The sequence below is a fragment of the Pelophylax lessonae genome (assembly GCF_965119305.1).
Source record: "Pelophylax lessonae genome assembly, chromosome: 10".
In the NCBI taxonomy this organism is placed as follows: domain Eukaryota; kingdom Metazoa; phylum Chordata; class Amphibia; order Anura; family Ranidae; genus Pelophylax; species Pelophylax lessonae.
This window is the reverse complement of record NC_138777.1, coordinates 78,321,465-78,345,494: the sequence shown is the minus strand read 5'-3', so window position 1 is coordinate 78,345,494 and position 24,030 is coordinate 78,321,465. Positions and strand designations below refer to the sequence as shown.

General features: G+C 45.9%; 1 protein-coding gene across 1 annotated transcript in view; it reads right to left on the bottom strand.

The window, feature by feature from the left end:
• The window catches only part of CD81 (CD81 molecule), a 104,098-nt gene extending 82,227 nt beyond the window's left edge, over positions 1–21,871 (bottom strand). Inside the window, exon 1 of the mRNA XM_082270450.1 lies at positions 21,712–21,871. Within this exon, the coding sequence (XP_082126576.1) occupies positions 21,712–21,777 (66 nt within the window). The 5' untranslated portion in view covers positions 21,778–21,871. The remainder of the gene's footprint in view (positions 1–21,711) is intronic.
• Between the last annotated feature and the right edge of the window lie 2,159 nt (positions 21,872–24,030).

Sequence of the window (24,030 nt, the reverse complement as noted above, 5' to 3'; positions counted from 1 at the left end):
AAAGAAACCTGTACTGGTAGAAATAGGGGGGCTGCCATAGCTGAACGTGGTAATTGCTTGGCTGTCTTTGCCTTCACTACTTTCTGAGACAGCAACCAACAACATGTATGAGATAAGGAAAGTCAGAGTGAGGTCAGGGCTCCTAATGTGAACACATTTCCTGGGTCACTGACTCAGAAAATACAAAAGTTCTTGCATCAGCATGACAACCAGGGAACTGAAGTTTTCAGAAGGAGAGGTCAGCAATGGCAGCCTGCAGACCTCCTTAGTGCAGTAAAAGTGACAGTGCCTCCCAATAGCCCCCCCCCCCCATTTAAATATACTTACCAATTAATGCTCCTTCACGCTCTCCTTGTTCCATCTGAGCTCTTGCTCCGTTTCTCCAAAAGCTTACAAGTACGGGGGAGCATGTAACAGCATTGGGCCTGAATGGCCCATCCCTATACCAGCCATTCTAAAACCAGGTTTTTGTAGGACCCTAGAGTTTCTCCAGAGGTTGGTAGGGACTTCTTGAGCTGTGGTTGACTGACCTCTCATCTGATGGTTCCTGCATAGTTCCATGGCCAACACCACTTGGCGTAGCCAGTGACATTACACCAATCATCTTTTTAGCTGTCTGTAAGAGTGGAAGTCTGACCACAATTGTAAGGGGGCATTCTCTCATCTGGCCACCAATGTAAGAAGTATTCATTCATTAGGCCAACAATTTAAGGAGCATTCCTCCATCTGGCCGCCAATGTAAGGGGGGCATTCTTCCATCTGGCCACCAATGTAAGGGGCATTCTTCCATCTGGCCACTGATGTAAGGGGCATTCTTCCATCTGGCCACCAATGTAAGGGGCATTCTTCCATCTGGCCACCAATGTAAGGGGCATTCTTCCATCTGGCCACCAATTTAAGGTGCATTCTTTCATCTGGTCACCAATGTACAGAGCATTCTTCCATCTGGCCACCAATGTAAGGGGCATTCTTCCATATGGTCACCAATGTAAAGGGCGATTTTCCATCTGGCCACAAATGTAAGGGGCATTCTTCCATCAAGCCGCCAATGTAAGGGGCATTCTTCCATCTGGCCACCAATGTAAGGGGCATTCTTCCATCTGGCCACCAATGTAAGGGGCATTCTTCCATCTGGCCACCAATGTAAGGGGGATTCTTTCATCTGGCCACCAATGTAAGAAGCATTCTTTCATATGGCCACCAATGTAGGGAGCATTCCTCCATCTGGCACCAATGTAAGGGTCATTATTTCATCTGGTCACCAATGTACAGAGCATTCTTCCATCTAGCCACCAATGTAAGGGGCATTCATCCATATGACCACCAATGTAAAGGGCATTTTTCCATCTGGCCACAAATGTAAGGGGCATTCTTCCATCAAGCCGCCAATGTAAGGGGCATTCTTCCATCTGGCCACCAATGTAAGGGGCGTTCTTCCATCAGGTCACCAATGTAAGGGGCATTCTTCCATCTGGCCACCAATGTAAGGGGCATTCTTCCATCAGGTCACCAATGTAAGGGGCTTTCTTCCATCTGGTCACCACTGTAAGAGGCATTCTCCTCACTTAATTGGTTTTAGTAAAGCTTCCGGGTGACCTGAAAATGAATTCAAGGATTCCAACAGGTTAAAAAAAAGGCTGCCCTAGACCCAAACGCTGTCACATGGGTGGGGGGCATGATGTCATCCACCTGGGTTAGCTTCAAGTAAAATACAGAGAGTTGTAGGCGAAAGTGCAAAACTGGCCTCCATTTTTACATACACTAAAACATCTAGACCCCCTCACTGTTTGTATCCATTCACAGATCAGTAAGTATTAGGGCTTACATGCATTTCCATAGTTACAGTGGATTTCCATCTCAACCCATTTTTAAAGCATTGGATGGAGTCGGCATAGGTGAGAACCTTCATCATCTTTATACTGTAGTCTCAGGAACAGGGAATGAAGGGAAATTTCTCCAGTAGGAGACACAGCACTAAAATCCCGACAGTTTAACAAAAAAAAAAAAAAAAAGATTTGTCTTAAGTCCAACTTGAATGGAAATAGTTAAATAGCGCTTTTCTATTGCTATTAGAGGAAAATAAAAGGAGAAGCAATGTGACTTCTGTAGATGTAAATGTAAGGTTCAAGAAAAACAAACATTTGTGGTAGAACAGCCCATCTAGACCGCGCGGATTTGACGTATATATCTTTACTACAGTAATTTCCTCATTCCAGAAAAGCAGGAAATTCTGTTTATCACTTAAGTAAATTCCCACCATTACAATAGGCAAATAGCTACCTTTTTATAGACTTAAACATCCTCCATAAAAAACAACCACTGGTTCCCTTTCACAATGCGGCGAAGAAACATTAAAGTGAAACTATGGGCAAAATAAAAAATGACATTTATTATGTAGCCTGTCACTAGCATTAGCACAGCAGTCCTCCCTGTAGAATAGTTTTATCACCTGGTGATCCTGACAGTAATTCTATTATTTTTCAATTTCCTTTTAACCACTTGACTTTAGGAAGGTTTTACCCGTTTTATGACAAGATCATTTTTTGCTATTCTGCACTGCGCTACCTTACCTGGCAATTGAGCATTAATGCAACACTGTATGCAAATTATATTTAGAACATTTTTCACACAAAAAGAGTTTTCTTTTGGTGGTATTTGATCACCACTGGGTTTTTATTTTTTGCTATAAACGAAAAAAGACATACCTTTTCGAAAAAAAAACAAAAAAACAATAGTGGCTAATTCCTAAAACATATCAAATAAAATTTCTTCATAAATTTAGGCCAAGATGTATTCTGCTACAAAAAAAAAAAAATCACAAAAAGTGCATACTAATTGGTTTGTGTGAAAGTTGTAGCATCTACAAACGAATATATATATATATATATATATATATATATATATATATATATATATATATATGAAAATTATTAATTGTTTCACATTTATTTTTACATACAATGCAGTACAGCGTCAACTTTTTCTTCTTTTTTTAAAATATATTATTTACATACTTTCATCAGAGTAGTTCAGTGTTACCATAATGACGCTGTACTACTCTGGGGAGGGGTGATCAGGATATTTTTTCACACTTTGCTGTTACAGTGATTATGACTGTAACAGCAATGTTTTGAACTGTCACGAATGGGCTACATTCATACCAGCTGTGATTACTAGTGATCTGTGATTGGCTACAGTTAATCACATGGTACAGTGTGGTGCAATTAGCCCATGTACCATGTGATAGCTGTGGGCCCATCACAATAATAAGCACAATTGTTATGAATGAAACCCATTGCATTGACACTGAGATCATGTGATTGCTGACATCCTGGCTGCTCAAAGTGGTCAGTTACCACGATCAGTAGCCCACCGGCACAACGGTCCAAGGGGGCGCGTTAGTGCGTATGTGCAGAGTGATGTACAGGTACGTTGCCTGGCCTGTAGCTGCCGCCCACCCATGTGGGCAGGCAGAGTGGTTAAGCTAAACCCCTGGGGAAAAAAAAACACCCTCCAGTGGAACTCCCCCCACACTTTGAGGAATAAATGCCCATTTTTGTTAGCACTCAACTCTTCTTCCTAACAACAGACTTACATACTGGATCACCAAATGAAAAATAGAATAAGAAGAGGAGAGTTTGCTGACAATGGCTGCAATGCGGTGACGTCACCAATAAACTTACTATGGGGCATCAGTTATCAGCTGTCCCTCGTCTTCACTGAATCGGAGAAAACGGAGTGCCCTCAGAATGGGTTAGTATAGACATCTTTCCTTTACAAGTAATGCCTCGTACACACGCAACGATTATTGGCCGACCGATCGTCCGACTTTTGTCCAGAGTTGTGTTTTGTTGGTTGGAATGTGCCTAGACTGCACACAAATTTTCTCGGCCAACAAAAATCTACTTCTGAAGTGATGTCATGTGCTGGTTTACTTTCCGTGTGTTTTTCCTTCTCTGAGCATGCCCAGTCTTGCTCATCAGATTTTTGTCTGCCGAAATCTGTACTGACTGACAAAAAATTGGCCGTTGTGTTGACGGCCAACAAAAATTTTATAGCCTGCACACCAGATTTTTTTTGGCCGAAAAGTCGGAGTCGGTTGTCGGAAGCATCATACTAACAAGCCGAAAATCGGCCAATCGGACGATGGCCGAAAATTCACGGCCAATAATCGTTGCGTGTGTACGAGGCATTAGTAAGAATAGGCTTAAAATGGGGGTGGGAGCAGGTTTGAAAGGGGATTAAAATTGCTCAATCTACAGGCATCCACGCTCTAAAGTGGGGTACACACTATAAGAAAATCAGGCAAACAATTATCCGATTGTACTTGTTGTTTCACAGCAAATCGGAACCGATGAACGAAAATGATTAAGAAACTGCATACGAAAATTCTCATATGACAAAGTTTTTTTTGTTGTTTATTGTTTTTGATCATGCGCAGTCTTTCTTTTCTGATTTTTCTTGTACAAAAATTGTACAAAAACGGTACACATGAAACGAAAATCGTTCTTTTTTTCCCGTACAAGAAACATTTTGAAGTTTGTCTCTTCAAGAAAGCATGTATGAAAATTCTGAATCGTCTGTAGAAAGTTCTGTACACACTATACGAAAATCGTACGAAAATTATTTTCCTGAAAATGTTCGCCCAATTTTCTTATAGTATGTACGAGCCTTAAGACTAACCTATCTAACCCTGTAAAGAAGAAGTTGCTATACATACTTTTTTTTTTTTTTGTAATTCTCCGTTTATTTAGTCAAAAAAAGTTGCAGCACATATAGCAAAATCAGCCGTGATGCAACATATCAACATGTAGAAATAATGACAGTACACAAGACATCAAAACCATAATGGCAGTTCATCTGGGTGAATCACTGGTAGGAGAAAAAGTTTGCATGCTGGGCATCTGTTGACATTTCTAAGCTAACTTTAAAGGTCCAGGCCTCAATATCGATGCCCAAGGTAGTGATGTATACCATGGAGGTGTATCAAATAAAAAGCACCAGGGTCACAAGGGGCCCTGGTGGCCAGTGTATCCAAAGAAGTGGAAGGGATAGTTTTCAGGACTGAATGGTGTAATATACGTCAGGGGAATAAAGAAGAAAAAAAGGGGGGGAGGGGGACAGGGCGGAGAAAGGGAGGCAAAGAAGATCAAAGGTGATGATATAGCAAACAATCTGAGTAAAGGGGGATAAGGGTGATGTGAGGGTGGAAAACAGAGCAAGGGACCAAGAGAGGGAATCTCTCACCCAGGAACACAGTGCAGGCCCTGGAGGGATCAGCCAGAGTGCGAAAACTCTTTGAGGTACTGTATTTTCTGGCGTATAAGACTACTTTTGAACCTCAAAAAAATCCCCCAAAAATGGGGGGGTCGTCTTATTTGCCGAGTATAATATCTCCAAGGTAACCTAAGTGTAAGTATTACCGGTAGATGTAATTTCTCAAGACGCTGGCTGTTTGGGAATCCTGTACCGGTATACCATATATACCGTAGCTTCGGCTACATACAGTGTACCGCGCTGAGCCAATCAGGGAGAGCGATGTATTCTATTATTGAATGCAAAGCCTGCTCCGATTGGCGGAGTAACATCAGCCCGCCTCTCTGACTCTGCCAATCTGAGCAGGCTTTGCATTCAATAATAGAATACATCGCTCACTGTGATTGGCTCAGCGCGGTACACTGTATGTAGCCGAAGCTACGGTACATACGGTATACCGGTACAGGATTCCCACACAGCCAGCGTCTTGAGATTACATCTACTGGTAATACTTAGGGTACCTTGGAGATATGATGAGAGATTACATGTATTACAGTACTTAGGAGTACCTTGGAGAGCTATGAGAAATCTGATGTTTTTCAATGGTGTTGCCTTGCTTCGGAAGGGGGTAGTGTTATACGGCGAGTAAAGCCCAAAACCTATGTTTTAACTTGAAAATTAGGGGGGTCGTCTTATACGCCCAGTCGTCTTATACGCCGGAAAATACGGTAATCGGCGGTAAGGACAAAGAGTTGGCATGGCCTTCAAGTCTCGCAGAAATACATACCTTTTTTAAGCTGATCCGATCCTGTGTCCAGCGGCAGAAGCTCTGCAGAGGACGCGGCCGACAATGGCTGTGAAATAAATGGGAAGTGACGTCACCCATAGAGTTAGTATGGGGCTTCCATTGTTGGTTGTCTCCTCTGCATCCGCCTCCACAGTGAAGCCGCCGCTGACAGCTCAGCATGAGACCAAACCGGAGCAGCTTCAGAAAAGGTATGTATAGCGATTTCTTCTTTACAGGGTTAGATCATTTAGTGTTAGATTGTGGATGCCTGTAGAGATTTTAGTGTTAAGCTGGACTTCCCCTTTAAGTACAGTTAGTATTTGACTGCACAGGATTTGGTCACACAGCTGCTAGTGTACGTTTAGAAGAAATAGTGGCGGTTAGAATTCGATTGAAAAAGTCACAAATGACATTGCATTTGTGTTGCGTCGCAACTGGTTTGCCTTTGCATGGTGTGTACAAACCCTAAAACCAGGTTCACATATGTGCAGCTGCTGTTCCCCGATAGAGGACAAAACAGAGATTAAACTGATAAGAATAGTACTACTTAACACACCACTCATATAGGATGGCACAGTACATTGCACGGCGCACACGTAGTGCCCCAAATTGGAAGTAAGAGGACCGACCAACCATCTTTTTTCATCTCCCGGTTCCTAAAATCTATTCCATACACCGGCCCCTGATAGGGGACGTAACAGGGATTAAACTGATAAGAATAGTACTACTTAACACACCACTCATATAGGATGGCACAGTACATTACACGGCGCACGCGTAGTGCCCCAAATTGGAAGTAAGAGGACAGACCAACCATCTTTTTCCATCTCCCGGTTCCTAAAATCTATTCCATACACGGCCCCTGATAGGGGACGTAACAGGGATTAAACTGATAAGAATAGTACTACTTAACACACCAATCATATAGGATGGCACAGTACATTGCACGGCGCATGCGCTGTGCCCCAAATTGGAAGTAAAAGGACCGACCAACCATCTTTTGGTCCGGTGCGTCGCTGTTCCCCGATTCAGGTGCGAATCAAGTCCAAATTTTTTGCCTGAATTCGCACCTGAATTGGAACCAAAGACTCACAGGATCATTTCCAAATGCTCTTCGCAGCCACCCCGGAGCTGTGTAAACCGGCTCAATTGCGAGCTGGACACACTGTCCTGTCATGCGAGTTGGATGCAGGGAAACTTGCATCCAATTTGCATAAGTGTGAACCAAGCCTTAGGCTCTGTTCAGATCTGTGTAGCCTGCGTTCTGCGTTAAGGTAGCTTATTAATTTCAATAGGCTGCCCTACCTACACGGCACTATGTGGTTCGGCATGCATGAAAATGCACCATGCTTGCTGATGCCTGGGGGTGCTATTAAGAGCAGTGCTCTTCCTGGTGGTTCAGAGACGTATGTGTTTTTGCATGTGTTCCCGCCCCGGAATGCTGCCAACCTAGCCTTAATGTTCAGAATGATATCTGAATTCTCAGAAATCCATCATTAAATACATTTAAAAAAAGTTGCAGTACAGCTCAGAAACAAAACCAACAATTAAAAAAAAAAAATTATTTCTGGAAAAATGAAGTTTTTATTCTGCATGTCAAAGCTGTCAGTTTTTTGGTGGGGAGTGGGGGTGGTAGGAGTACAGACTCAGCATGCCTCCCACTAGAGGTATCTACAAATATTCATTGGTGGCCAGACAAATAAACTTGAGATGAAAAATCACCCTGTAAGTATGCATGACTGGACTAGGCAGGGGGGGGGGGGGGGATTTTAGGACCCTTTCACACTCATCAGTTTTTCCTCCATTTGTGCCTTACAAAAAGTGGAAGAAAAATGCCTGACCATTAAATCCTATGATACACTTCACACCAGTCAGTTGCGGGTCAGTTGCATTTTTTTAAACAGTCCTGCATGCTGCATTTTGTGGTCCATGTTTGGAGCAGTAAAAAAAAAAAAAGCGCCAAAAATCGCACCTCCCCATTGACATGAATAGAGAATGCATCAAATAGCTAACTCTGTAAGGCTTCTTTCACACGGTCCGCTGTGTGCTGTGGTCCATTCTCTGCTTAGCGGGGATCGAACGCCGATCCCCGCTGAGTCGGTGGATGACAGCTCCGTCTCCGCTCTGTGTGCGGAACGGGAGGTGTCAGAGCCCCGCTGCTCTCTATGGGGAATCGGGATGAGAGCGGACCGCTTGTCCGCTCTCATCCGATCCCCTGGACAGATGGAAAATAGAGTTTCCATCAGTCCGGATTTCACGGACAGGATCGGATGTGGATGGCAGCAGGTGTCAGCGGACATGTCTGACATCCACTGCCCCGTAGGGATGCATGGAGGATCCGATCAGATCCGCCTAAAAAACTGACAGGCGGATCTGACCGGATCGTTCGTGTGAAAGGAGCCCAAGAAGAAATTGCTATACATACCTTTTTTTTGTTGCAATTCTCGGTTTAATTAATCAAAAAAAGTTGCAGTACATATAGCAAAAACAACGGTGATGCAACATATCAACATGTAGAAATATTAATAGTACACAAGACATCATAACCATAATGCCGGTTCAATTGGGTGAATCACTGGTAGGAGAAAAAGTTTGCACGCTGGGCATCTGTTGACATTTCTATGTCCATATTTGGTGCGGTAAAAAAAAAAAGAAGAAAACGCACCAAAATCGCACCCTACCATTAACATGATCAGAGAATGCATCAAAAACACAGCAAGAACGCATCAAAAATGCATTTTTTTTGAACGAACATGTCCATTTTTTACAGGTGCAGGCTGATGTCAGGCAACTTAAGAACGCACTAGAAACGTGACAAAAATGCATATGTGTTTTTACCGCGTTTTTGTAATGGAGCAGTGTTAAAGCAGCCTTGGGGATTATTATAAACACACCCAGTCTATGTCAGAGAAAAATAATAGTGATTGACAAGAAAAAAAAAAAAAACACACACTATGCCCAATCACAATTCCTGTTGAGAAAGCATGGAACGTCTATTGCCATTAGAGAAGACCATCAGGTGGCTAATCTCAGATCCCACCAGAGGCGACCATTGGCATCAAGGTATTCCTTGATACCTTCATTCATCTGTGCTTCATTTTATTTTATTTTAGTTAAGAACTCAGCTAATCTTTAGGACCTCTCCTATGATCATATTTATTAAACATGGGTAAGTAAATCAATTCACAAACTGGATGAAATGTATTTTTATTGACAAACTGACTTTTTACTGTCTTCAATCTGCATTGAATCACACGTCATAAATCTTCATGACCTGGGTGCAAGCACAGTGGACAATTCTGCAGATCGCATTAATTCAGGAGGATCAAACCCTGCAATTCATCGGAAAGGATTCGCCGGATTCACCATCTATCAACAGATTGTTTTATAATTACTAACTATAATAACTAAAAATGGTTGAGGGACTACAAGATCCAGCATGCCTTCAGTTCTGTTTGCTAAGAAATGAATGAATGAGTACAAATCAGCAGCATTCTGTATGCTGGCCTGGCCTCTTCTAGATGAAAAACAGGTGTCACTCTTCTGTGTATCCCTCCATACATTCCACAGTGATGTCATTCCATGATGTCATACCACCGCTCTCACCTGTGTAAGAACTGCCGTCTGTATTATATGAGGTGAACAACACTCCCGAATATTCTCATCTACTAAACCAGGGGTGGGTAACCTACGGCCCGCGGGCCGTATGCGGCCCCCGAGGCCATCTGATCCGGCCCTGCCATTGGGCTGCCTCCAGAGGGGAAGAGAAGGGGTAACGCAGAGCGGGTTCCTCTGCTTACCCGGCGCGGCTGCTGTCATACAAAGTCAAGCCTCCTACCTATGATAGACAGCACAGTGGTGACGTCTATCACAGGAGTCGGTCCAGGAGGCGTGACCTTGTATGATAGCGCCCATGCCAGGTAAGTAGAAGAACCCTGCTCTGTGTGTAATCAGGAGGCGCTCTAATCCCCATGCGCTCTGCATTGATTGGGGGCACTAATCACTCTGCATTGATTGGGGCACTAATCACTCTGCGTTGATGGGGGCACTAATCACTCTGCGTTGATAGGGGCACTCATCCCTCTGCGTTGATAGGGGGCACTCATCCATCTGCAATAAGGGGGGCACTAATCACTCTGCATTGATGGGGGCACTAATCCCTCTGCATTTTGAGAGGGGAAACCTGGAAAACCAGTTGCCAGTAACAATATCATCAATACCAGCTAACATCACACCCCTCACCAAAGGGAAGCAGTTGCAGCCATCACATTAGTTAATTAAATGTTTGACCAAATATAACAGGCACATTTTTAAGTTGATAATTTTGTACGGCCCCCAAATGATTTTAAAAATACCCAAATGGCACTCGGCAGAAAAAAGGTTCCCCACCCCTGTACTAAACTGTTACCAGAAGTTTGTCTGGAGGAGCATTTCTCAATCTTTCTTCACTTGTGTACCCCTTGGCAGCCCATTTCCAGACACTGTACCCCCAAATCAGTCAACTTCATGCTGACACCACCTGAAATACGTTCAACCGCCTGCATCCTAACAACCAGTGGTCACTATGTTTTTCCTGATCCTCAAAGCCTGCGCTGCCTAGTGTCACAAGCCAGTCAAACATCGCTTGATTCCCCCTCGATTCCCTCATCAACACAGTCGGTGTTCATGGGGGAATCCCTCCCGCAGCGCTATTGTGTTCTGCCAGCTTTAGCCAGCAGCAATCGCATGCAAAAAAAATTCTTCAGTCCGGTTGTACTGAAGTCGATCAATGGACCGACTATAAAAGAACAGAAGGATACAATGCTTCTTTTTACCTCTCTTTCAGGCTACATTCACACCTGAGCGTAGCGTTTTCGCACGTTTTTTACCGTGATTTTTACCACGATTTACAGGCGTTTTTTGTGCAGGCGTTTTTAAATTGAATAGAGACCAATGGAAAACGCCTGTAATCTACCCAAAAAGAAGCTCATGTACTTTTTTGAGCGTTGGGCGTTTTGCTCACAGCGTCAAAACGCTCAGATGTGAACAGGGGCCATTGAAATGAATAGGATTTGTCTTGTTGGGCGTTTTGAGAACTGATCCTAGAGCAGAAAAACTCCACAAAAACGCCCCAAAACGCCTACATGTGAACGGAGCCTAATGCCTCGTACACACGTGCAGATTGTCGGCCGAACGATCGGCCGTCTTTTGTCCAAGGGCTGTCGTGTCGGTTGAAAACTGCAAAAGACTGCACACAAATATTGTCGGCCAACAACAGCCGACTGCAGAAGTGATGTCATGTGATGGTTAACTTTCCGTGTCTTTTTTCTTTTCTGAGCATGCCCAGTCTTGCAAATCTGCTGTCTGTCGGCCGAATTCTGTACTGACTGGCGAACAATCGGCCGTTCTGGTGTCGGCATACGAAAATTTTAATGCTTGCACGACAGATTCTGTTCGGCCGAAAGTGCGCTGTCGGCTGTCGGAAGCATCATACTAACAAGCCGAAAATCGGCCGATCGGTCGTCGGCCGAATCTTTTCGGCCGACAATCTGCACGTGTGTAGGAGGCATTAGTGCATGTTGTTGCTAAACACTGCCGGCTGCTTTTTGTTTTTTTTACAGCTGTGAGCAGGGAACGGCTCTGCACTTGTTACATAATTCGTGGAAATGCTGGATTATAATTGTGAGGGCAGTAAATCAAGATCACGATTTGTTAACGATTAATCGTGCAGCTCTGCCTTCTAGCGATAAAATCCTGTCCCCATCAGGCGGAAATTTTCCTCACTATCTGTTCTGTGTCAACGAGCAAAGAACCTTCACATCTAACACACTTCTGGGTGTTTTTTAGGTCACTTACGTTGTCCGCTTTACACTGTGGTTCCTCCCGCCAGCCCATAGATCCCTACTGAGCCATGTGACAACACTGGTAACCTGCTTCTCAGTGTGCGTGATAATGCTACGCCACAACCCTTGCGACTACAATAATGACCAGGGTGATTTCAGGGCCGGGCACTTAGCGTTGTCACCCTATTAGAGGGAGTTTGTTTACTGGATCACCAGATTTCTAATTCTAACTTTCACATAGATTAGGGAAAGGTTAAACCTTCATCAAGGATCCTGTTTGCTGTCTGGCCCCACTAGGAAGGTTTCCCTTCATTTCCTGTCCTGGAGACACAACAGAGAGAATAGAATTCTCATCTTTGAAAGTTGTAAGAGAAGTCGGTGACCCAATGGGAAATATTCCTTGCTTTGGTGACAACATAAAGTGACAACATGACTCAGTTACACTAGTAGTGTTGAAGAGTGGTAAAGCCATGTAGTTCTGCCACATTTTTACCGCCCCTTAACTTCTCCCCCCTTAGCTGGAAAGGCAGTGGCCGGGGGCGTACACAAGCCGCGGGTGCTTTGTGGCTGAGGCAGGAATTAAACTTCTGATGCATTTGGCATCACTGTCCAAATGTGACCCATTCAAGTGAATAAGGCTGTGCTACAATCGGACGGCATCTGTGCGCAATGCACGCGGTTGCAGGGCAGTAATGTGGCATTTACAGGGTTAAAACAGGCGACGATACAATGCCTCCTCATCGCCTGTCAAATGCTCTCTAACCACTTGCCGACCGCCGCCTGACTATATACGGCGGCGATCAGCCCCTCCCAGGCAAAGTGACGTACTGGTACGTCACTAGCCTGGGAGCCAATAGGGCGCAAACGCGCGTCGCCGGAGGCACGCTCCCACCCCCGCTCATACCCTAAGAAGCCCGCGCGTGTGACCGGCGGACCCGATGTCTGCCGGTCACTCACGATCGTCGGGTGGAGAGGGAGAAAGGCAGGCGGCTAATGAAGGAAGGGAGCTTTAGCGTTAGCGGTCGCAATTTCCAGGACATGGTCCAACACATGGGTGACGGGAATTTGCAATACGATTTTTATTCTTCATGTTTGTGAGTATGCATTCAGCATTTTTATTAAACCAATTTTAACAGTACCACGGGTAATGCACTAGGTGTTTGCGCCTCCTTTTCTTTTCTTTTAGGCTAATGTAAACAAAGCCGCCTGTCATTCTCCCCTGTGTGAAAGCACAGATCATACGGTCCTGCTATGTAGGACTGCAGATCTGTGTTGTTACACACACAGCCACATCCAATCACAGTAAGAAACACGCCCCTAGGGACACACATAACCCCTCCCTCTCCAATAAAGTTAACCCCTTCCCTCCCAGTGTCATTTTTACAGTAACAGTGCATATGTATAGCACTGATTACTGTAGTTATCACTGGTACCCCCAAAAGTGTCAAAAATGTCAGTCAAGGGTCCGATCTGTCCGCCGCAATGTCGCAGTCCCACAAAAAAAATCGCAGATCGCCGCCATTACTCGTTAAAAAAAAACAATAAAAATAACTAAAATCTTTCCCTTAGTTAGTAAACGCAATAAATTTTGCGCAAACCAATCAACATACACTTATTGCGATTTTTTTTACCAAACATATGTAGCACAAAACAAATTGGCCTAAAATGTTAAAAAATTTAGATTTTTACATTTTTTTGGGGGGAATTTTATATAAAAAAATGTGAAAAATATTGTTATTTTTGCAAAATTGTCGCTCTTTTTTTGTTAATAGCGCATGATCAAAAAATCGCACAGGTGATCAAATACCACCAAAATAAAGCTCTGTTTGTGGGAAAAAAAGGACGTCAATTTCATTTGGGTACAGCGTCGCACGACCGTGCAATTGTCCGTTAAAGTCACGCAGTGCCGAATCGCAAAATAGGCCCTGGTCAGGAAGAGCGATCTGAACATGGACCGCTACTCATAGGGCGACATTAGTGGACACTAGTCCAGTGCCTGGATTTCCTCTTTCTGTCTCAGTGACAATGGTCACAGTACCAACAGATGGGTGAAGTTCCTCCGCTAGGAGACACACAGCAAAAAACAATGGACAGAGGCAAAACAAAAACCACTCATGTGCTGCCTAAGTCATATACTCCAATCTAAGAAATTAAGTGAATAAAAAATGAAAGCAAACAACTAAAGGTGAGAATAGACCATATAAATGAACAGATCAATATTAGAGATGCTGCATCCACTTAATGTGTTCCCACATAAAAAAAAACAATATGTGTTCAAATCCGTGTTGCGCTGCCCTTGATCCCATTAACTGCATCATTCAACTAGTTTTGTTTAATGAAACACACACGCACTCCTAAAATAAATGAAAGACACACGTTTTAATCAGAGTGTAGCATCAACTCAATTAAACTCCTGGGATATTGATCTGGTCAGTTAAGTAGCAGAGGGGGTTGTTTATCAGTTTCAGCTTCTTTGGTGTTAATAAAATTAACAACAGGTTCACTAGATGGGCAACAATGAGACCTCCAAAACAGAAATGGTTTTACAGGTGGAGGCCATTGATATATTTTTTTTTCACTACTCATCTTTTCTGACTGTTTTTCACTAGTTTTGCATTTGGCTCGGGTCAGTGTCACTACTGGTAGCATGAGGAGATATCTGGACCCTATAGAGGTTGCACAGGCAGTTCAACTCCTCCAGGATGGCACGTCAATACGTTGCCATTGTTAGGTTTGCTGTGTCTCCCAGCACAGACTCAAGAGCATGGAGGAGATTCCAGGAAACAGGCAGTTTTATTCTAGGAGAGCTGGACAGGGCCGTAGAAGGTCCTTAACTCATCAGCAGGACCGGTATCTGCTCCTTTGTGCAAGGAGGAACAGGGTGAGCCCTGCCAGAGCCCTACAAAATGACCTCCAGCAGGCCACTGGGGTGAATGTCTCTGACCAAACAATCAGAAACAGACTTCATGAGGGTGGCCTGAGGGCCCGACGTCCTCTATTGGGCTCTGTCCTCACTGCCCGGCACCGTGGAGCTTGACTGGCATTTGCCATTTAACACCAGAATTGGTAGGTCTGCCACTGGCACCCTGTGCTTTTCACAGATGAGGGCAGATTCATCCTGAGCACATGTGACAGACGTGAAAGGGTCTGGAAAAGCCATAGAGAATGTTATACTGCCTGTAACATCATTCAGCATTACTGGTTTGGTGGTGGGTCAGTGATGGTCTGGGGAGGCATATCTATGGAGGGACACACAGACCTCTATAGGCTAGACAATGACACCCTGGCTGCCATTAGGTATTGGGGTAAAATCCTTGGACCCATTGTCAGACCCTGGTGCGTGACAATGCCCAGCCTCATGTGGCAAGAGTATGCAGCCAGTTCCTGGAGGATGAAGGAATTGATACCATTGAATGGCCCCCCACGCTCGCCAGACCTAAATCCAATAGAATACCTCTGGGACATTAAGTTTTGGTCCATCCGACGCCGCCAGGTTGCACCTCAGTCTGTTGAGGAGCTCAGTGATGCCCTGGTCCAGATCTTGGAGGAAATACTCCATGACACCATCCGTCATCTCATTAGGAGCATGCCCCGATGTTGTCAGGCATGCATACAATCACATGGAGGCCATACAAACTACTGAGTACCATTCTGAGTTGCTGCAATGAAATGTCAGCAAAATGGACATAGCCTGCTGCATCATTTTTTCACTTTGATTTTTGGGATGTCTTTGAATTCAGCCCTCTGTAGGTTGATCATTTTAATTTCCACCAAACGATATGGCATCCTTTCATTTCTAACACAATACCCAATCCATATCAGTATAGATATCCAGCATGATATTTTTCCCCATTGAGATCTGATGTGTTATCAAAGTGTCCCCTTAATTTTTTTGAGCAGTGTATTAATAATCAAAGTGTTACAAATTAAAACAATATGATGGATGTTAAAAAAAGAGTCCTAATAGTCTAATCAGGTCAGGAAGTCACGTGTCTAGTGACGCAACATGTTGGACAGAGCCAGTTGATGTCACTTCAGGTGAAATCGAAACCCAAAGTATCAGCGGTCTGATCCAATGGAGGAACCAGCATACCAGCCTGCATATGAATGTTTGTTACTCTAAACCTGGCAAGCTGTATGTTGGGATCTATGTGCAGAGTGGAACCTGGCACCCTCTTGTGAGTGATTCTTCATACAGCAGATACTGAGGTCTTATTGTCTCTACTGTTGCCATTCAAACACCACCTTAGGAGTGCGGGGACACGAACCCTTTGCATTGATGAGATGGAAAATTACAGGGCATCCATAAAGTATTCACAGCGTTTCGCTTTTTGCACATTTTGTTATGTTACAGCCTTTTTCCAAAATTGTGTAAATTCATTATTTTCCTCCAAATTCTACAAACAATGCCCCATATAAATGACAAAGTGAAAGAAGTTTGATCGAAATATTTGCAAATTTATTAAAAAAAAAAAACGAAAAATATCATGTACATAATTCACAGCCTTTGCCCAATACTTTGTTGAAGCACCTTTGGCACAAATTACAGGCTCAAGTCTTTTTGAGTATGATGCTACAAGCTTGGCACCCCTATTTGTGGGCAGTTTCTCCCATTGATCTTTGCAGGACCTCACAAGCTCCATCAGGTTGGATGGGGAGTGTCGGTGCACGGCCATTTTCAGATCTCTCTAGAGATGTTCAATCGAGTTCAAGTCTCTGGGCTCTGGCTGGGCCACTCAAGTACATTCACAGAGTTGTCCCATAGCCACTCCTTTGTTATCTTGGCTGTGTGCTTACGGTTGTTGTCCTGTTGGAAGATGGACCTTTGCCCCCAGAGTGCTCTGGAGCAGGTTTTCATCAAGGATGTCTCTGTACATTGCTGCATTAATCTTTCCCTCGATCCTGACTAGTCTCCCAGCTCCTGCCGCTGAAAAACCTCCCCACAGCGTGATGCTGCCACCACCATGTTTCACTATAGGGATGGTATTGGCCAGGTGATGAGCAGTGCCTGGTTTCCAACAGACATGACGCTTGCCATTAAGGCCAAAGAGTTCAATCTTGTTTCGTCAAACCAGAGAATTTTGTTTTTGAGAGTCATTCAGGTGCCTTTTGGAAAACTTCAGGCGGGCTTTCATGTGCCTTTTACTAAAGGGATGGCTTCCATCTGGCCACTCTACCATATAGGCCTGATTGGTGGAGTGCTGCAGAGATGGTTGTTCTTCTGGAAATTTGTCCTCTCTTCTCAGAGAAAAGCTTGAGGTCTGTCAGAGTGATTATCAGTTCTTGGTCACCTCCATAACTAAGGCCCTTCTTTCCCAGATCGCTCAGTTTGGCTGGGCAGCCCGCCCTAAGAAGAGTCTTGGTGATTTCAAACTTCTTTCATTTACAAATGATGGAGGCCACTGTGCTCATTGGGACCTTCAATGCTGCAGAAATTTTTCTGTACCCTTCCCCAGATCTGTGCCACGATATAATCCTGTCTCAGAGGTCTGCAGACTATTCCTTGGAATTCATGGATTAGTTTGTGCTCTGACATGCACTGTTAACTGTGGGGCCTTACATAGACAGGTGTGTGCCTTTCCAAATCATGTCCAATCAACTGAATTTACCACAGGTGGACTCCATTCATGTTGTAGAAACATCTCAGGGATGATCAGTGGACACAGAATACACCTGAGCTCAATTTTGAGAGTAATGGCAAAGGCTGTGAATACTTATGTACATGGGATTTTTTTTTTTTTTTTAATAAATTTGCAAAGGTTCAAACAAACTTCTTTTATGCTGTCATTATGGGGTATTGTTTGTAGAATTTTAAGGAAAATAATGAATTTATTCCATTTTGGAAAAAGGCTGTAACATAGCAAAACGTGGAAAAAGTGAAGCGCTGTGAATACTTTTCGGGTGCACTCTAGCTGTTTTTGAAATTATGTTAATGTGGCTTATCACTAATTGCAAACATTCCTCCTGATGAAGCCGTTGTGGGCAAAACAGGTTGAATAAAACAATAATGTAGCCTTTATGAAGGAAAGAGACATCAGAATTCCTACTGTATTTGTAATGTAAAATTGTACTTTTTAATGTGATTTTAAAATTAATACCAAATAAAAATGTAGAAAACCCTTTAAAGGATATGTTTGTCTAGCGCCGTACAAAACCCACATATATATTTAAAATTGGTCTATATATGTGTTTAAATCAGTCCTATGCTGCCCTTGATCACATTAATTACATCATTCAACTAGTAAATGTTTAACAAAACACACTAATTAATAATCAAAGTGCCACAAATCAAAACAATGTGATAAAGGTCAAAGATTTCCAAAAGTCTAACCAAGCCAGGAAGTCACGTCTAGTGACACAAAGCGCCGGGCGGAGCCAAGTGACGTCACTTCTGGTGAATTCGAAACCCGAAGTATCGGCGGCCTAATCCAATGGAGGGAACAGCATACCAGCCTGCATATGCATGTTTGCTACTCTAAACCAGGCAAGCTGTATGTTGAGATCTATGTGCAGGGCTGAACCTGGCGGCCCCTTGTGACTGATTCCTAATACAGCAGATACTGAAGTCTTATTTACCGACCTAGTGCATTATAGCTCACTAGACATTAAGCCCGTTAAATTAATCGGCGCTAGAACATATGTGGTCAAACATTATGCGCAGAGCTGACTGAGTGGCTCTCGCTTATGTCTTTTTTTTTTTTTCTAACAACGCGAGAGCCGCATGACGTAGCCAGCTCTGCGCATAGCGTCCCTGTTGCCCTAGCAACATTGAGGACACGCACAGAGCTGACCGAGCGGCTCTCGCGTGCAAACGTGTACCCACAGCGTGCCCGCGCACACCCGCCGCTTCAACATTTTCACCCGGCCGCCCGAAGTCTCTGCGCTCCAAGTCCCAACGGCTGTCCGTGGGGCATATGCGCAGTAGCGCAATCCCACGGACACAGAGACTGGACGCAGAGACACTTGTACTTTATATAGTAAGAAGATATGATTTATATGGGGTATGATGTTTGTTATCCTGTAATCCAGTTCTTCAGAAACCTAAGGAAACGCTCATTTCCTCCCCCGCCCCTCCTCTCTAATAATATCTCCTTGTTCCACTCATCCTCCATCCCTGCCCCTTTCCTCCTCTTTCCCCACCCCACTCTTCCTCTCGCATTCATCCAGCGGTTGCTATCTTGCTCGTAGGCTCCTCCCCCTTCTCCTCCTCTTTCCCCAGAGCTGTCATTCGATCTCTCGGGGCTCAGTTCTCAGCCTGGGTCAGGTGGCCGGGATCGCCGATCTGTGGATTCGGGAGTGACAGCCATGGCGTCCGGCAGAGAAGGAGGAGGAGGGAGGGACGCCGGGCAGCGGGGTATGACAGCACCGGGAGCTCTCACAGTGTGGCCCAGAGTGTGGGGGGGGGGGGGGTGTAACATTTTTGCCCGGCCGCCCGAATCTCTGCGCTCCAAGTCCCAACGGCTGTCTGTGGGGCACATGCGCAGTAGCGCAATCCCACGGACACAGGGACTGGACGCAGAGACACTTGCACTTTATTATATTAATTCTTTATTACGCCCCCGGTCACACCGGTGCGACTTGTCATGCGATTTGAAAGTTTCAAACCTGTTGTCCGCATTGGAAGCAGTCATAACTGTGCAACTCCACTGGAGTTGCACCGATTTTGAAAGTAGTTCTTGCACTACATTTTGCACGTTTAGATGCGACTTGCATAGACATCTGTGCATGAAGTCACACAGATGTCTTCCAAGGTGCACCTGAAGTAGCACTGAAATGCTACTTTGAAATCACAATGAAGTAGCACGATTTCAATGTTGTGATCGGTGTGGCCGGGGTGTATAAAAGTAAGACACCAACTGGGTACTCACAAACACGTGTTTGACACAAGCATGTCTAGAGATGCAGACCAGACTGCCTCCAATACGCCACACTCAGCTGATGGCATGGGAAGACCTCTAAATGGCCACAAAGGACTAACGTGTTTCGAAGGTCAGGCCCTCTTTTTAGAGCTGAGTTATTGAGCTGAGACTGAGTTACGATAATGTACTAGGCGGTGAGCCCTCTCTTTTGTTGTTTTGTAGTTTGTGCAAGGATATCAACAGTTCTAAGAGGAGAGCAAGAGGTGTGTGCTATGTAATTGCAAGATCAGCCGAGGAGAGAGTCCATCTTACACCTAAGCACCACACCTGAGCGCAGGAGGTTATGTTTCAAGTTACTGAGGTCCTATTGTCTCTCCTGTGGCCATTCAAACACCACCATAGGATTGTGGGGACACAAACCCTTTGCACTGATGAGATGGAAAATTAGATGTCTTTGAAATGATGGCTTATCACTCATTGGAAACACTCCTCCTGATGAAGCCGTTGTGGGCAAAACATGTTGAGGAAAACAATAATGTAGCCTTTATGAAGGAAAGAGACATCAGAATTCCTACTGTATTTGTAATGTAAAATTATACTTTTTACTGTGATTTTAAATGAATACTTAATAAAAATGTAGGAAACCTTTAAAATGATCTGTATTGTCTATAGCAACATAAAAATCCCATATATATATTTAAAATTGTTCTATACTGTATATGTTTAAATTAGTTTAAACTCATTATCTGAAAAAGAACACTCAGCCACGCACAGCCCCAATCTGACCACACAGGGCCCCGATCTGTCCGCGCACAGCCCCGATCTGTCCGCGCACAGCCCCGATCTGTCCGCGCACAGCCCCGATCTAACCATACATTGGCTCAATTCCCCCCGACAGCCCCGATCTGACCACACGCAGCCCCAATCTGGAAGCACAGCCCAGATCTGTCCACACACAGCCCCAATCTGGAAGTACAGCCCTGATCTGACCTCACACAGCCCCGATCTGACCTCACACACCCCCGATCTGACCTCGCACAGCCCCAATCTGACCTCGCACAGCCCCAATCTGACCTCGCACAGCCCCAATCTGACCTCGCACAGCCCCAATCTGACCTCGCACAGCCCCGATCTGACCTCACACACCCCCGATGTGACCTCACACACCCCCGATGTGACCTCACACACCCCCGATCTGACCTCGCACAGCCCCGATCTGACCTCACACACCCCCGATCTGACCACGCACAGCCCCAATCTGACCTCACACTGGTCCAACTCCCTCTCACAGCCCTGATCTGACCACGCACAGCCCCGATCTGCAAGCAAAGCCCCAATCTGACCACGCACAGCCCCAATCTGGAAGCACAGCCCCGATCTGACCACACACAGCCCCGATCTGACCACACACAGCCCTGATCAGTCCTCACACTGGTCCACCTCCCTCTCACAGCCCCAATCTGGAAGCACAGCCCCGATCTGTCCACACACAGCCCCCATCTGTCCACACACAGCCCCCATCTGTCCACACACAGCCCCCATCTGTCCACACACACAGCCCCCTGATCTGTCCACATAGAGCCCCGATCAGTCCTCACACTGGTCCAACTCCCTCTCACAGCCCCAATCTGGAAGCACATCCCCGATCTGTCCACACACAGCCCCCCGATCTGTCCTCACACTGGTCCACCTCCCTCTCAAAGCCCCGATCTGACCACGCACAGCGTCGATCTGTCCAAACAGAGCCCCGATCTGACAGCACAACTCGGATGTGACCACACACAGCCCGGATCTCCCCCACGTGCGCCCCCCGCTCAGCTTGTTGTTGTTGTTACATTGTGTGATGCGTGGGATCGCAGTGATACATGGTGATCGCATCCTCCTCCCTGTACATCATAGAATAGCGATCACACCATGGACCCCCATCTTATGTCCATACAAATGGGCCCATCCATCCCCCCTCTCCCAGCGATCGCTCCGGACTCACCCAGAAGATGAAGTTGAAGATGAAGAGCATGTATTTGATACATTTGGTGCATCCTTCCACCCCCATGGCGGCAGCTGAGATCCGTTATTCTGCAGATCGGAGGAGAGATGAGTGAGGGGAGAGGAGGAGGAGGAGGGAGAGACACAGGCCGGGCTCCGCCCACCGCCCCGCCCTCCACTCCTCGCCTGCTGGCTTCTATGGGGATGGGGGTCCCTCCAATGATGAGGGGGCAAACGGCAGAGTGTGTCATGTGACCTGTGTGGGATCAGTGAGGGGGTTCCTGCATGTGAAGAGGTCTGCTACACTGAGGGGGGGGGATTCTAAAACTTCCCAGAGAGGGGCATGGAGGGGATCAGTGGGACCAGTACAGTGTGTCATGGCTCCACACATTCCCTCTATACACAAGGCTATGCCTGCTGTCTGTGTCCCCCCAGGCTACATTTACACCACAATACAGACATTTTCTGGCATACTTTTTTTTCAAAAGCCTATTTTCCATGTATATTGACGCATCAGGTGTTTTTATTGTAGCCAATGAAAGAGACCAGTTCTCACAGGCTGCTAAATACCTGAAAAATTTGCCAAAACGCCTCAGTCAGTGGCCCCAGTAGGGTCACCTGGTGTGGAAAAAGCATTGTGTCACCCCCCCTCCACCAACTATAGTCCCCCCTCAGTACAGACCCCCCTCCACTAATTACAGACCCCCTTCCCTCAGTATAACCCCCCCCCCCAAGTGCAGACCCCTCCATCAGTATTGACCCCTTTCCATCATTATAGACCCCCCCCAGTGCAGACCCTCCTCCATCAGTACAGACCCCCCTCCCTCAATATAGACCCCCCATTAGGTACAAACCCCCCTGCACTAAGTACAGACCTTGCTCAGTATAGACCCCCCTAAGTGCAGACCCCTCCATCAGTATTGACCCCTTTCCATCATTACAGACCCCCCCCTATCAGTGCAGACCCCCGTCCATCAGTACAGACCCCCCTCCACTAAGTACAGACTTCCCTCAGTATAGACCCCCCCCCTAAGTGCAGACCCCTCCATCAGTATTGACCCCTTTCCATCATTACAGACCCCCCTCCACTAAGTACAGACTTCCCTCAGTATAGACCCCCCCCCCTAAGTGCAGACCCCTCCCTCAGTATTGACCCCTTTCCATCATTACAAACTCCCCCCCTCAGTGCAGACCCCCCTCCATCAGTAAAGATCCCCCTCCCTCAGTATAGACCCCCCCACTAAGTACAGACCCCCTTCCACAAGTACACACCTCCCTCGGTATAGACCCCCCCACTAAGTACAGAGTCAGACCCCCCTCCACTAAGTACAGACCTCCCTCAGTATAGACCCCCCCACTAAGTACAGACCCCCCTCCATAAGCACACACCTCCCTCAGTATAGACCCCCCCCCACTAAGTACAGACCCCCCTCCACAAGTACACACCTCCCTCAGTATAGACCCCCCCCCCACTAAGTACAGAGTCAGACCCCCCTCCACTAAGTACAGACCTCCCTCAGTATAGACCCCCCCACTAAGTACAGACCCCCCTCCACCAAGTACAGACCTCCCCCCCACTAAGTACACACCCCCTTCCACAGTATAGACCCCCCTCCATCAGTATAGATCCCCCTTCTATCAGTATACACTCTTCTCCATCGGTACAGCCCCCTCCCCTCAGTGTAGACCCTCCTCCATCAGTACAGACCCCCCTCACTGCAGACCCCCCTCCCTCAGCATAGAATCCTCTCCCTCAGTACAGACCCCCCTCCATCAGTGCAGACCCCCCCCCCTCTGTACATACCCCCCTCCATCAGTATAGATCCCCCCTTCTATCAGTATACACCAGAGGCGTAACTAGAACCTTGGGGCCCTGGTGCAAGAAACCATGAAGGGCCCCCCGGACCCCTGGCCGGGGCCCTTCCCTTCAAGCCTGGGGCTCTTTCAATTGGTCCTGGGGCCCTTTACTCTTGTTGTGTGTCCCTTTATTACGGTCCCGCAGTGGGACCCTTTCACAAGTTCTGCAGTGGGCTCCCTTCCTGCCATCTTATGGCCTCCCAGCGGTGATGGAATGCCAGGGCCCGGTTGCAAGTGTGACCTTTGCGATCCTGGAAGTTCACCCACTGGTGTCAGTAGTTTTTATTTTTTGGTATTTCAATTGTATTATTTTTTATCATTGTTATTTATTTATTTTTTTACAATGTCACTGACTAGGACTCTGTTCATCCAGAAAAGGAAGAAGCTGGTAAATTACATATTTTCCGACCCAGTGGCGGCTGGTGTTCCATCAGCCGGGGGGGCCGCGGGCGGCAGACGGACC